Source organism: Elephantulus edwardii, unplaced genomic scaffold, assembly GCF_000299155.1.
Source record: "Elephantulus edwardii isolate Elephantulus edwardi_28Jun2011 unplaced genomic scaffold, EleEdw1.0 scaffold00250, whole genome shotgun sequence".
NCBI classification, from domain to species: domain Eukaryota; kingdom Metazoa; phylum Chordata; class Mammalia; order Macroscelidea; family Macroscelididae; genus Elephantulus; species Elephantulus edwardii.
The window spans coordinates 1,583,492-1,598,806 of record NW_006400000.1 but is presented as its reverse complement, the minus strand read 5'-3'; the positions used below and the strand labels follow the sequence as shown (position 1 = coordinate 1,598,806).

The 15,315-nt window shown below is 38.9% G+C and overlaps 1 protein-coding gene across 2 annotated transcripts in view; it reads left to right on the top strand.

Moving 5' to 3' along the window:
- The window catches only part of STIM2 (stromal interaction molecule 2), a 133,038-nt gene that overhangs the window by 84,036 nt on the left and 33,687 nt on the right, over nt 1-15,315 (top strand). For both annotated transcript variants that reach the window (XM_006899259.1, XM_006899260.1), the window contains exons 3-4: nt 9,531-9,642; nt 13,711-13,826. In XM_006899259.1, the coding sequence (XP_006899321.1) occupies nt 9,531-9,642; nt 13,711-13,826 (228 nt within the window). The remainder of the gene's footprint in view (nt 1-9,530; nt 9,643-13,710; nt 13,827-15,315) is intronic.

Below are 15,315 nucleotides of genomic sequence, written 5' to 3'. Positions count from 1 at the left end.
GGTGGGATAGACTCAAAGTCATATTTTGGTTGCCTTGGATTTGGTTTCATTTTCCTCAGCTTTAGCTTGAATTTGCATATGAGTAGTTGGTGGTCTGCACAATCAATGACTTATTCATAGCAAATACATTTTTTAAGAGGCATAAACGCAGGTTATATACCTGGATTTCACCTGATGGCATGCATAGGATGATTCCTGAACAAACAATACTTTAGTAAATAATTATTAGTCTGTACAGAAAGTACAAGGTGATTCTCAGTGATGTATAAAAATGTCAGGGAAAGTTCCCTTGAGAAATGAAATTTTTGGTTTAGAAATAAAATATGCAGAAATAGGTAAAGAGAAGACTTAGTTAATAAAGGGGAGGATCGAGGAAAGGCTCTCACATTAATGGAACAGCCTCAGGAGCGAAGAGAAAACTAAAGGAGCAGAGCCAAGAAACAGCCATTATTTGGAGCAAGAAAAATACATACCTGTCAGATACAGAGCAAAAAGGAAGTATTTGTGATGTGTCACCAAAGGCGGAAGACAGCCCAAGGAGAAGCATGCTATTCCCCAAAGTAAGCTACATATTCTTGGGTAAAGTTTTGTGAAAAAAAATGATCTAGGATTGTTGTTGTTAGTAAATTCCTTCAAGTCAGCTCCAACTGGTGGTGACTGTGCATAGCAGAACACATTCTGATTGCGTGTCATCCTTCCAGTCCCTGATGCACTGAAGCCCATTAGCTGCAGCCAAAGTCAGTCCATCTCCTTGAGGATCCCTTTTTCTCCGATCCTATCCCTTCCCAAGCATGATGTCTTTTACTAGGGACAGGCCCCTCTGAATGACATGCCTAGAAACCCTGAGACAGTGTCTCACCAGTTCTTGTTTCTTTTTTTTAAATTGAATTTTATTAATTTTAATGAACATTTACAGAGATTTTGGGTTTTCATTCATTCATTATTGCACTATTTTCTCCTCCCCAGTTCATTCTTCCTTCCCCCCGCCGTTGAAAGTCTGTTTTAATTGTCCAGTTGCCACAGTGCTTGTCAAAGCCAGTTCTGATTAATCTCCTTTGTCAGTATGGCCTTTGCCATTCCCTATCACTCCTCCCTGAGAGAGCCTTCACCCTGATTCATAAGGAAAAGGGGACGGCATATTCTCTTAGCTACTTCCTGCTGACAAGGGACGCTGTAGGTTTCAGGGTGAAGATCTTCTCTCACTACTCTAAAGGGCCCCTTTGGTAATAGGAAACACAGACTATTATGGAGATTGATTTTGGAATTTAGATGCACTGTTATCAGTTGTGCTTAGCCGTACATATTCATATCCTTGAAGATGTATCATGGAAGTGTTGCAGCTTAGAAGGCACAAATTTAACTAACAAGTTAAAAGTACATGAGCCAAAAAAATGGGTGTTTTTGTCTTTTTCTGTATTTTTTTTAACACCATAAGTCAAAGACACTTATTCTTCCCTTTTCATTGTTCACACAATGTTCTATTGACTGGGTATGGCCTCATGTATACATAAGGTGGTGATGAGTTGAAGCTGACCGTGTGGCAACTAAAACAACCATCCCAGTGTAGTGCTGGCATTTGTGAAGTTTAAATGTCTGTTTTCATGTGATCCTCCCTTCTTCCTCTGCTGTTGTTATTATGTGTAGCCGAGTTGCCTGAGATCCATAGAGACCCTGTGTACAGACAGCAGCTCTGAATCCTGCCAGCCTTGTCCTCAGCCAGCCTCACTCATTCTGACACACAGACCCTCATTGCCCCAGTTTCTGTATCAGTCCATCTCATTTGGGGTCTCCCTTTCCTGCACTTTCCCTTCTTTCTTCAGAGCATGATGTCCTTCTCCAAGCACCGGTCTCTCTCCTGGTCACATGCCCGAAGTATGTGAGACGGAACTTCAAAATCCTAAGCCTCCAAGGAGAAATTTGAGCTCTCGTGACTTAGTGGCAGGAAGCTGCGCTGCAATCCCAAGGAGAAACTGGGTTTCACGCTCTCCAAGACTGACCTATTTGGGTTTGGTTTTTTTATGGTGCATGGTATGTTCAAGACTCTTCTCCAGCACCACAACTCAAAATTATTCTTCTGTCATTCTTAGTCATTGTTGAGCTTTCTGATAGATAGCAAGTAATTGCAAAGATCATTGCAAGACTATTTTGTTGCGCTGCAGCATTTTCAATCAGAGACTTTTGCTGAACAGTCATAGAATGTTTTCTTGGTTGGAGTTTTTGTGTGGGTGTGTGAGGTGCAGCTGCACTGTGGGCTTCTTGGCAGTAAGGGCAGGGCAATTCTCAATGCAGCTCAGCTTGAATAGGAGGAAACATAAGATGAGAAAGACTACCCTGAATGTATTAAATTCGATGGAAGGCACCAAAGGCCTGAACTGTTGGCTGATAGCCCGAGTTATTTGGCCACATAGAAACAGTCTCAGGCACATGTCCAGGCTTGTGACAGGAACACACGAAGGAGAGAACATAGGAACAAATAGACAAATCTTTGTCTCTGTGTAAAATGATAAATTACCATATGTAGTTTATAAATGAAGTTATTTGTTAGCCAGTAGTTTGCTTAGGATTTACTTAAGCTTTTTCTTTAAAGAGCACTTAATGAAAAAGGCAGATTGCCAAGAACTGGCTTTGCCTGCAAATGTGAATTCATAATTGTATGTAGTTTATCAGAAAGCTCTTTTCTCAGATTAATTTATACACTGATGGAGGCCCAGATCTGCTTGTATTGTTCACATGTTTTCTTCACTCTCCTCTGACCGGTTCTGTGGTCTAGAATCATTTTGTTTTCCCAAATCTTCAAAGGCCCATAATCTGAAACTTCATTTCTAAGCACACTTGTATCCTCTCCTGTGGGTAATACATCATTATCCTTGATACTTTTGCACAGAGACAGCTCAGTTACCCTCCGAGTTCAGCTCTTATCTGTGCTGTTATTTATTTATCTATGGCTCTTAGGGAAACAGTGTCAGGTATTTGGGTCTTTTTGTCTCAGTTCTGCTGCTGCTGCTTACCATCTTGATGCTATTAATACAGAATAGTTACTTCAGAATAAATACCTAGCAAAGGAGCTGTTAAGTATCATCTTTTTGGTTGGAGCTCAGTCTCTTAGATCCTTGTTACATTGCTGGGTACCATTGAGTTAGTTCTGACCCATTTTGACCCTGGGTATAGCAGAATGAAACCTACTGGGTCCTGCATCGTCCTCCCAATCTGTGCTATGTTTGGATCCTTTGTGACTGCCTCTTTGCCAGGCCATCTTGTTGAAGGAGTGTCCCTTTTTTTATACTGACCCTTTGTTACCTGACCAGCCATAATGTCTTTCTCTAGAGACTGAATCCTTCTAGTAAGTTTCCAAAGTACATGAGATGGTGTCTCACCATCCTTATTTCTGTTCTAAGGACTGTTGTGGTTGTACTTCCTCCAAGATAGATTGGTTAATTCTTCACAGTCCACAGTTTAGTCAGTATTCTTTGCCAATTCCAATGACATCACTTCTTCAGTCTTACTTAGTCATTGTCCAGCTTTGATGTACGTATGAGGCAATTGACAGTGAGTTGGGTCAGGTGCACCTTAGTCTTCAAAGTGATATATTTGCTTTGTCACATGTTCAAGAGATCTGTGGCAGCAGATTTCCCAGTGCAGCATATAGTTTGATACTTTTGATTGCTGCTTCCATGGGCAGTAATTGTGGATTAAAGTAGAAGGAAATCCTTGACAATGTCACTATTTTCTCCATTTATCATGGTTTTCTTTTTTGGTCCAACTGTAAGCGTGATTTTGTTCTTTCTGTAATGGAGTAACCTTACTGAAGTCTTGATTTTTATCAGTGAGTGCTTTCATTCTTGTTTGCCTTCACCAAGCAAAGATTATATCAACTCCAGGCTGCTGATCGCATAGATGATCTTGTGTTAGTTTATCTCTTTTGTGTTATCTCATCCAATCTAAAGACCATGATATGCTAATGGCCCTTAAAATTATATTTCTAGCTCTGGCCTCATGCTCCCAAGCTTTAGATTCTTGCATTGGGCTAATGATAAAATGAAGTTTGAAAGGGATGATTACTCTCATTTTTTAATAAAGAACTGAGAAGTTATGGGACTATGATTGTGAGTAGCAACAGTACATTTGAACTAATCAAATCTTCTCGGGAGTAACTAAAGAATGTGTCTAATATATATCTTATCTCAAGTGTAACATGTCTTGTTATGTGGGATGGCAAAGTAAAATATTACAATGAAATGTGCAAGGAATTGGAGTCAGAAAATCAAAAGGGCTGGACTCTCTCAGCATTTCTTAAGCTCAAGGAACTGAAGAACAAATTCAAACCTCGAGTTGCAATACTTAAGGATGCTATAGGTAGAATACTGAATGATCCAGGAAGTATAAAAAGAAGACTGAAAGAGTATACAGAGTCACTGAACCGAAAAGAATTGGCAGACACAGAAGAATTTAATGAAACAACATAGGAGCAAGAGCCTATGGTGATGAAGGAAGAAGTTCAGGCTGCTTTGAAGGAAATAGCAAAAAATAAGGCCCCAGGAATAGATGGTATACCAATTGACATATTTCAGCTAACAGATGCTGCCCTGGACGTGCTCACCAAGTTGTGCCAAGAAACCTGGAGGACAACTACTTGGTCAGCTGACTAGAAAAGATCTATATTTGTTCCCTTTCCAAAGAAAGGTGACCCAATAGAGTATGGGAACTATAGAACAATATCTTTGATTTTACATGCAAGCAAGATTCTACTGATGATTATCCAAAAACAACTGGAACAGCACATCAACAGAGAATTGCTGGAAGTCCAGGCTGAGTTTAGAAGGGGTGGTGGTATTAGGGATATTGTAGCTAATGTTAGATGGATTTTAGCTGAAAGCAGGGAATACCAGAGGATTGTCTATCTGTGTTTCATTGACTATGCAAAGGCATTTGACTGTGTGGATCATAATAAACTATGGCTGACTCTGAGAAGAATGGGAATACCAGAACACTTGGTCGTGCTTAATGCGAAACCTATACTTGGACTAAGAAGCAGTCATCAGACCAGAGCAAGGAAACACTGCATGGTTCAGAATTGGGAAGGGTGTACACCAGGGATGTGTCATGTCTCCATACCTTTTCAACCTGTATGCACAGCAGATTATCTGGGAGGCGGGGCTCTATGAGGAGAAATGTGGTGTCAGGATTGGTGGAAGATCTATCAACAATCTGTCATGCAGATGACACAACCCTGCTTGCTGAAACTGAGAAGACCTGAAGTGCTTGCTGCAGAGAGTCAAGGACTACAGCTTCCAATGTGGGTTGAGGCTCAATGTCAAGAAGACAAAGATTCTCACCACTGGACCAATTGGCAGCATCAGGATGGATGGTGAAGAAATTGAGATTGTTTACAGCTTTAGTTTGCTTGGCTCCACAGTGAACACTCTTGGCACCAGTAGCCAGGAAATTAAAAAACCTATTGCAATGGGAAAGTCGGCTGTTAGGGACCTCTCCAAAGTTCTGAAGAGCAATGGTGTCTCTCTGGAGACTAAGGTGCATCTGATACAGGCCATGGTCTTTGTAATCACTTGTTACGCATCAGAGAGTTGGACAATGACTAAGGAGGATAGAAGAATTGATGCCTTTGATCTGTGGTGGTGGAGATAGACTGCCACAAAAACAAACAGATTCATCTTGGAGAGGGTTAAACCGGGCACCTTCTTGGAGGCAAGGATTCTGAGACCGTCTAACATACTTTGGACATGTTGTAAGGAAGGACCAGTCCTTGAAGAGGGACATTATTCTTGGTAGGGTGGACGGACAATGCAGGAGAGGAAGGCCCTCAATGAGGAGGATTGATTCAGTGACTGGGGTAATGGGGATAGCTGCATCGAAGACAGTGCGATTGATACAGGATAGAGCAGAGTTTAGGGCTATTGTACATAGGGTCACTGTGAGTCGCAGCAACTGGAGGGCACATAACAACAACAACAACATATCTGAAGACAGAGCTTGTCATCTCTGTTGTCTATACCTCCTTTCCTCTCAGTCCTTTCTCATTTAAGCGAACCACCCTCATTACCATTTCTCTTTTTTAAACTGTTAACCTCATCCATTTAATCAGCACATCTTGAAGCATTAAGCCCAGAATCCATCCTGAATATGTCCACTTGTCAAGGAGCTCTGGGAGAGTCTGTAGGTGTTGCACTGCTAATCCAAAGGTGTCATCTTCCTGTTGGTTGAATCTGCCAGTGGTTCTGTGGGAGAAAGAGGAGCAGTCTCCCCTTGTGTAGTTTTAAAGCCTCTGCAGACCCACTGGAAGGTCAGCTCTGAGTCAGTTCTGACTCAGAGGCAGTGAGTGAGCGAGCTCACTGTCACTGGATTCTCTTCCATCTGAGCCAGTAGCCTCTGGGAAGGCCTGTGAGGACTCCTCTTCTTCTTCTTCTTTTTTTTTTTAGAAAGTGAATTTCAGTAAAAGTGAAAACTCAACATTAGATTGTAGAACTAGAAGAAAAACTTTTAAGACATGTTAACTCTTTTTGCTTCATTAGCAAAAGGAAATTATACACAGCTTTTCTTTTGAGTAGGTATCTAGGAAATGTACATTCATGAGGATGTTTACTTACGTTAAAGTAAAAATAACCATTATAGTTCCACTTGTTTTTCTTTTACATTCCAATGTCCAATAAATAATCTTGACCTCATCAAATAGATATTCAGTATTGATGTGGTAAGGACCACTCTTCTTATTGGTCTCTTTGAGTTGTCTATTCTTAGCCACTACAGTCCATTCACCACATTTTACTGTTGTTGTCTGCATTTGACCTGATTTTCACTTACAACAACCTCTGGTTATAAAATAGAACTGCCCTGGATAGTTTTTTAGCTGTAATCTATTTCCTGAACCACCAACCTTTTGGTTAGCTTAACCATTGAACTACTAAGTCTCCTTACTTGCCACGTAAAAGATTGATCCTTTAAGAACATAGATTATTTCATCCTGTTCTTCTATGGAAATTAGAAAAATATCCAGTGTTCTTAAAAATTCTTCACATTTTGACTGTTGTCAGACTACTCTTTTCCTATGTCTTTTTTTTTTTACAATAAAATCACTGATTTTATTCACAGTTAATTGATTACAAAACTATTCCAAAGTTCAACTATTCAGATATTCTACCAAGTCCAAGGTGGTATAGCACTGGTCTGTGCGTTGCTGTACAGAGGTAACTCGTGGTTGCTGTGACACTGATGTGCCAAATGTGATAATAGTTACCATGGTGGACTGTGTTTGTAGGAGCTTCCCGATTAAAACAAGCCTGGAAGCAGGAGTGGCATCCACTTCCAAAATGGCTTGCCTCTGGAAACTCTATTTAAACAGTGCTCAGGCCTTTCTTTCATAGGGTCGCTGTGAGTCATCTGTGACACGACAGCACCTAACAACAACAACAACTACAAAATCACTGAATTTATTCCCAGTGATTGATTACAAAACTATCCCAAAGTTCAACTATTCTAATATTGGGAAACTTTTTTAGAGGTTTTTTTCCCCCTTCTCTCAGGAATGACTTTGTTTAGACTATTCTTAATTTAGATATCGTGATACTAAGTTTTTAGGTGGGTTTTTTTTATTTTAGTCTTATTTATTTGCATTGTTTTTCATAAAAGATCATTTTCATTTTCTTCACCCCACTCACTCATCCAATTGTGCAGCCTTATGATTAACATCTACCCTCCCCCATCCTTACCCCTCTATTTCCCTTCCCCCCACCTTGGATCCTCATACTCATTCTACAATAATGGTTTTATACAGCATTTGTCCTTGTGGGAGTGAGTTAGCTCACTCAGCATAATGCTCTCTAGTCCCTCCCAAGTTAGGTAATAATTTACAAAATCATTGCTCTTGTATGCTGTGTAGTATTCCATTGTGTGAATATACCATAATTTCTCAATCCATTCATTTGTGGTTGGACTTCTGGGCTGTTTCCATGTTCTTGCGATGGTGAATAATGCTGATATGAACATTGGTGTACAAGTTTCCATTTGAGCCTCAGTTCTCATTTTCCTGAGGTATATTCCAAGCAACGGAATAGCTGGGTCATATGGAATTTCAATGTTCAGCTTTTTGAGGAAGCTCCAAACTGCTTTCCAGAGTGGTTGTACAATCCTACCAACAATATAAAAGAGTTCTATCTCCCACATCCTCTCCAACATTTATTATTACTTGCTTTGCTGTTAAACTTTGCCACTGCTACTGGAGTGATATGGTATCTCATTGTGGTTTTGCTTTGCATCTCTCTTATTGCCAGTGATTTGGAGCATTTCTTTATATGTCTGTTGGCTATTTGAATATCTTCCTCTGTGAAAATTCTTCGCATGCGTTCTGCCCATTTTGTAAATGGATTATCAGTCTCTTTCTTGTGGAGGCCCAGGAGTATTCTATAAGCTTTCGTTATGAGACTCTTGTCTGAAATGGTATTGCCTATTGTTTGTTCCCAGTCAGTAGATATTCTTTTCACCCTTTTTGAAAAAGTTTTTGAAGAACTATTTAATCTTTAGATGGCTCCATTCATCAGTTTTATCCTCTTCAGATTGTACATTTCTGGCTGAATTTGGCAGTCTCTTTAATCCGTAGACTAGGCCTTCTAAGCGTGATCCCAGTTTATCTCTTACGAACTTTACGGTTTTGGGCTTTACTCCCAAGGTTCTTGTCCACCTTGAGGCGATTTTTGTATATGGTGCAAGATGTGGATCCTGTTTCAGCTTTCTGCAGGTAGCAGTCCAGTTTTGCCAGCACCATTTGTTGAAGAGGTGGTCATTTCCTCACTTGGTAGGTTTTATTTCCTAGTTGAATATCAGTTGCCCGTAGATAGTCTTCCTATGTCTTTCATACATGGCTTAATTCCTATCTTAAAACCTTAAAAGCATTCTAGCTTTTGGAATATTTTTCTCCCAAATCTTCATAATATTGGTTCCTTTCATTTTTTAGTCTTAGTTCAAATGTCAGTTCTTCCGAAATGCATCTCTTGACATTCATAATTCTTTGCTTAACAGTTGATAACATCTGAAATTTCCCTCTTTTTCTTTCTCTTGTAAACTACTCCTTTTTGCCTCTGAAACAACTGGCATTCCCTAAAGGCAAGGACTTTATCTATCTTGTTCATTGCTGTATTGCTAGTACTTACAAGGGAGCCTGGCACTAAACACTATTATATGGATAAGTGAATGAGAGAATGAATAAAATAGGATAAATCTTCTCCACCCAAGAAAAGAATGGATTCTTTTATCCTCTGAAAACCTTGTATAAGTGTTTATTTTAGAATTAACCATATTAATATTTCATTCCTTTTTTCTTTGTCTTCCCTTTTGGAGATTATAAACATTTAAGGGCAGGATGTTTATCTCCTCATAGATGCTAGGTATAAGTTTTGACTGGATGGAATTGAAAATTTAACATCTTTTCTTCCCCTGAAGATACAGTAATTATATGTAATTTTTTAAAAAAAAATGCAAAGCATGTGTGTTTTAAATACACTTTCCTTTTTTATCTCCTGCAGTTCATAATTGGACACTTGAGGACACCCTTCAGTGGTTGATAGAGTTTGTGGAACTACCCCAGTATGAGAAGAATTTTAGAGATAATAATGTCAAAGGAACAACACTTCCCAGGTAAGTCATTAATTTATTAACCAAACAGCTTATTTACTAGTAGATTATTATATTTTTGAAGTGTCTTGTCAGTGGTGATTTTCAAGTTTACGTTGATGACTAAAGGCTTAAGAGAAACTTAGAAATACATACATTCTTTAGTTTTTCAAGGTATGAAATTTCATATTTTAATACATTTTTCTTACCTAAATAATCATTCCATTTCTCTTGTGTCATTTTTAAGTAATTTTGAGAGTGGGCTAGGTAATTTTCTATTATTTTACTAGATAAATTAGGTAGATCTTTACTTAGATAATGTCACAGGACCACCTCTAACCACTTGGTAAATATAACAAAACCTAGTCACTTAATTCTGGCTTAACTTCATGAAGAGACGTAATTGAATGAATTAGTGCACAGATCTGCCTTTATGAATATTCTTTTAATAACAATAATACTTTTAAAATAGTGGCCATAAGCTATACCTCAGCTAAAAAATAAAGTTTAATAAAAAAAAATTATCCCCTAGTATCGCGCTGCAGCCCTTTTAGATAGAATAGAACTTCCTTATAGGAATTCCAAGGAACAAAACATTATGAAGAGAGATCTTATCCCGTCTTTCTCCCACTCAGTGGCTAATAGGTTTGAACCACCAACCTTTTGGTTAGCAGCTGGCATTTTAACCACTGTGCCATGATGATGCCTTAAATAAGTAATAAATAGCATATATTTGAAAGTATATTTTTCAGTGAGATACTTTATATTATCTCATTTAAGACTGTTGGTTAAAATAAAGAATATATTGCTAATCCAGATTTACCAGTTGCAAAAGGTACAGAAGTTAACTATTTTGTCTGAGGCAGCATTTGCACCCAGGCAGATTTGATACAAAGTCCAGAAATTGGTACCAGAGTTCATCCTTTGTGGTTTTAGTGCTATTGAGTTGACTATGCCTCATAGTGACTTTTGTGACCAACCAGATGAAGCTTTTCTCTTCAACTCTTAGACATTTTTAATGAATTTTCTGTTTTTATATTTTCTAAATAGCCGTTAATTGACCTCATAACTTTAAAGATTTAAATGTTAACATTTATAGTGAGTCAATCAACTTTCCCTTTGTTTCTGATGTTCCATTTCTCCTTGAATGGTGTCCTGAATTTAAAAAAAAAATTCTAATAAAGTACTTTATCATTATTATAAGTGGTAAAATGTGCATATTGTATCTCAAATCAACCTACTTTCATAGACTATTTAATGAAATAAGTAGGTTTTGTTGGGAGATAATGTATTTTGGAGCAAGTTGAACATTTTTGTTTCCTATAGAATTTTCTAAACTTCCATATCAGTATTTTTACTTTTAATATAAACGTATTTGAATTTGGGGATATTTAAGAGTCACTTCAACTAGTGTTGCTCTTAATGAATGTTTCATGTTCATGATGCAGCTCAATTCCAGAGAGAAGAGAGGAATTAAATACATAAGGAATTGTTGAGTAACACAAATAATTAAGACTCTGCCACTAACTGAAAGGCTGATGGTTTGAATCTACCCAGAGGCTCCTCAGAAGAGAAGCCTGGTATGTGAAAGACAGCAGCTATGGCAATCCTGTGGTACCCCGTTCTACTCAGAACCACATCAGCTAGCAGAGAGAGAAAAGAAATTTCTAACTTAAAATAGCTCCGAGCATTACAGGATTAATTATACTTGAGAGATACTCAGTAATTTTTTTAATATATATTACTTCTTTGGGAAATTTCTTTATAAAACAAGAAAATGAAAATATTCTTGTTATATAAGACAGCCTGTCCTGTGTCTTAAAAAAGAAAAATTATAGACATTGTTTAATTAAGTAAAAGCCAAGAGAGATGTCATATCGGGCAGAATTGTTTAAACAACATCATAAATGAATAATTTTAAAAATAGTAAACATATTTCTATAGAAAAAAGTACATAGAAGGTCAGCTCTTAAGTCAACACACTGAAGACTTTTGAGTGTGGGAGAGGTGCAAACAGGAAACCCTTTCCTCAGGCTTCTTTAAAGGTAGCAGTGATTAGAGTTAACTTAACCCATTATCTAGTTTTTTTGTAAGGCAACTGCAAAAGTAAGAGCTGCATATTGCAGTGGGTAAGAAATGATATTACAGGTTCTAGACAGTTGACTGTAGTCAATCTGTTGTTAGTTTCCTTTCTACAGTGTAAATCGTTGTTACATTATTATAGGTAGCCAGATTGCTAGGTTTCTATAATGCTTACCTTACCTATAAAGAGCCCTGTTAGTGCATTGGTGAAGTATTTAGCTGCTTAACCAAAAGGTCAGTAATTCTAAGTCACCAGCTGCTCTGTGGAATGAGATGTAGTCATTTGTTTCCTTAAAGATTGAGAGCTTTAAAACCCTTATAAGGCAGTGCTTCTTTCTCCTATGGAGAAATCTGGGCCCTAGTCTGTAGGGTAGTCTGGCGGTTCAGATCCACCTCCATAGAAGAAAGATGGAAGGTCAGCTGTGAGTTCGTTCTAACCAAACAGCAATGAGTTTGGGTTTTTGAGACCCGCTCCTATAGGGTCACTCTCAGTTGAAACTGACTTGATGGTAGGTAGTGAGTTTATCTTGAGCCTTTCCCTGCGTTTTCTGCACTCTAATCTTACTGTTGTTATGTGCCGTCGAGTCGCTTGCAACTCATAGTGACCCCATGTACAACAGTCCTAAACCCTGCTCTGTCCTGTGCCAATAGCACTGTCTCCAACACCCCCCCCCCCCAATCTTACTACCAGAGCTAATAATAGTCAGGCTCCCTTCATCTGACACCTGCCTCCTCATTCCTTTCAGACGTGTGTGGCCCTCCCTGATACCTCATTCAGGTAGAATCCACTTCACCTCTGGGCTCATGATGCACCTGGCTTAAAACTCTTCTGTAGTTTCCTTTTTGCTACACCTCATGACTCTGTCTCTTGACTTGAGTCTGTTGATGGTGTGGCTGCTAATGCCTTCATGTGACTGTTCATCTATTATGCAAACCTGTATCAAGCATTTACTTTTGCTACGCACCATGCTAGGCTTTGGGGATTCGCTGGACAGCCATAGTTTCTGCCTTCATGTGGTTGGGTGTCAGTTAAAGGACACAGAGTGTCTGGAGAAGATGAAGGAAGGCATTTTCTAAAAGGAAGTCAGAGTTCTTACTTACCTGCTGAAGAGTTGGAGAAGCCTCAGCAGAACTCCTGTTACTTCTTCCCGCTCAGAGGTGCTGATACCTCCCCAGACAAAATGTGGTGCTTCAGGCTTTCACACATTGGGTTTGCATTTCTGTCTTGCTGCATACTAATTATGTAACCGTAGCACAGTTACTTGTCCTCTGAAAACCTTCATTTTCTCAACTATGATGTGGGCATATTATCATTGAGTTCTTGCGCAGGGCCGGGCACATAGTACATGCTTGTTTTTTGTATAATTGTTATTAACAATTATATCATTATTAGACTTTGTGTTATATGACATCATACTTAAGATTCCTGAGTACTGGATGATTTGAATTTGCTGTCCATGCTGACTTTGTTCACTGATTTTAACATGTGCCTTTTGCCCTGTCCTATATGCTTTCCTCATTGCTAGTGAAATGATTCTTTACTTCTTATTACATGAATCCCTAAATTTACCTTTGGTGACCCTGGCCTGAGTCAGCATTGTTTAATTTTGGAAAAAAGTGACATCTAACTTAAAAAGTATTTTTCAAATCTGTTTTTGATGCTGAGTCACTTAGAATTTTATCATTCTTTATGAAAGATTGGTAAAATGAGAGAGGTAATTAATGAACATAAAATATTTTGCAATTGATAAATTTGTAAATTCTAAGGAAGAAAGCAGCCTTCAAAAAGCAAAAAGTAACACTATTGTCTTAATGCTCCAAATGTACAGTGAAGTTTGCGCAGTAAAAGTTTTTGATACATGTAATAAAGTTTTAAATCAGGCACTGAGGAATTCTTACATTAATCACTAGTAAATCACTAGTGTAAAGTATTAAGTGTGTTGATAAAATATTTAGACTAATGTGCTACAGATATTTTCTGTAATGTATGTTCATTTCTTAAATGAACAGGATAGCCGTGCACGAGCCATCCTTTATGACTTCTCAGTTGAAGATCAGCGACCGGAGCCACAGGCAAAAACTTCAGCTCAAGGCACTAGATGTGGTTTTGTTTGGACCCCTAACACGTTAGTATTCTACCTTATTCAGAGTATGGCATGAAGAATTACCAGATCATTAATGTATTTAAAGAAAGGTCGTAGGCCACTAAGAAAAATCAGCTGTTGGTTGTAAAAGAAACGTATTAACATCTTAAAATGGAACATTTTTAGAATGAAATCTTCTGTCATTGAAACATGTGGTTTGGAATTTTTAAAGCTAGTAATTTATTTGAAATGATTCTGAGAATGGGATTATTTAATAATTCAGAATGAATTGTCTCAATGTAAGACATAGGTTTTTTTTAAAGTATAGTAATTTTACTGTTGATGTTGTCATAGTTGAATGTTCACCCAAAAATTCCTTTTAAAGTTACAGTGCTAAAGGGGAGTGATACAGGAGGGATCTGGAAAGACAGGGTAAGGGAGGGCAGAGTTCAGTGATGATTAATTCTATAAAACAATGAATGGGAGTGACAGTATGAAACACAATGTGAGTGAAGGATAGTGTGAGACATAATTATTCAAAGTTTGTTAGCAAACCAATTCTTTTTATGTGCCATCGAGTCGCTTACGACTCATAGCGACCCTGTGCACAACATCCCAAACTCTGCTCTGTCCTGTGCTAGTCGCACTGTCTCTGATACACCCATCCCGATTACCTCAGTCACTGAATCAATCCACCTCATAGGGGGCCTTCCACTTCTGTGCTGTCCCTCCACCCTACCAAGCATGATGTCCCTCTCCAAGGACCTGTCCCTCATTGCAGCATGTCCAAAGTATGTTAGATGGAGCCTTAAAATCCTTGCCTCCAAGGAGCAGCCTGGTTTGACCCTTTCCAGGGTGAATCTGTTTGTTTTCCTAACAGTCCATGGTACCCTCAATACTCTTCTCCAGCACCACAGCTCAAAGGCATCAATTCTCCTTCTGTCCTCCTTAGTCACTGCCCAACTCTCTGATGCATAACAAGTGATAGCAAAGACCATGGCCTGTATCAGATGCACCTTAGTCTCCAGAGAGACACCATTGCTCTTCTGTACTTTGGAGAGGCCCCTAACAGCAGACTTTCCCACTGCAATACGTTGTGTTTTTTTTTTTTTATTTCCTGGCTACTGGTGCCGAGAGTGTTGACTGTCGAGCCAAGCAAACTAAAGCTGTGAACAGTCTCAGTCTCTTCACCATCCATCCTGATACTGCCAATTGGCCCAGTGGTGAGAATCTTTGTCTTCTTGACATTGAGCCTCAATCCATATGGAGGCTGCTGTCCTTGACTCTCTGCAGCAAGCGCTTCAGGTGCTCCTCAGTTTCAGCAAGCAGGGTTGTATCATCTGCATATCGCAGATTGTTGATAGATCTTCCACCAATCTTGACCCCACATTTCTCCTCATAGAGCCCAGTCTCCCGGATAATCTGTTCTGCATATAGGTTGAAAAGGTATGGAGATAGGACACATCCCTGGTGTATGCCTTTCCCAATTTTGAACCATGCAGTGTTTCCTTGCTCTGTTCTGATGACTGCC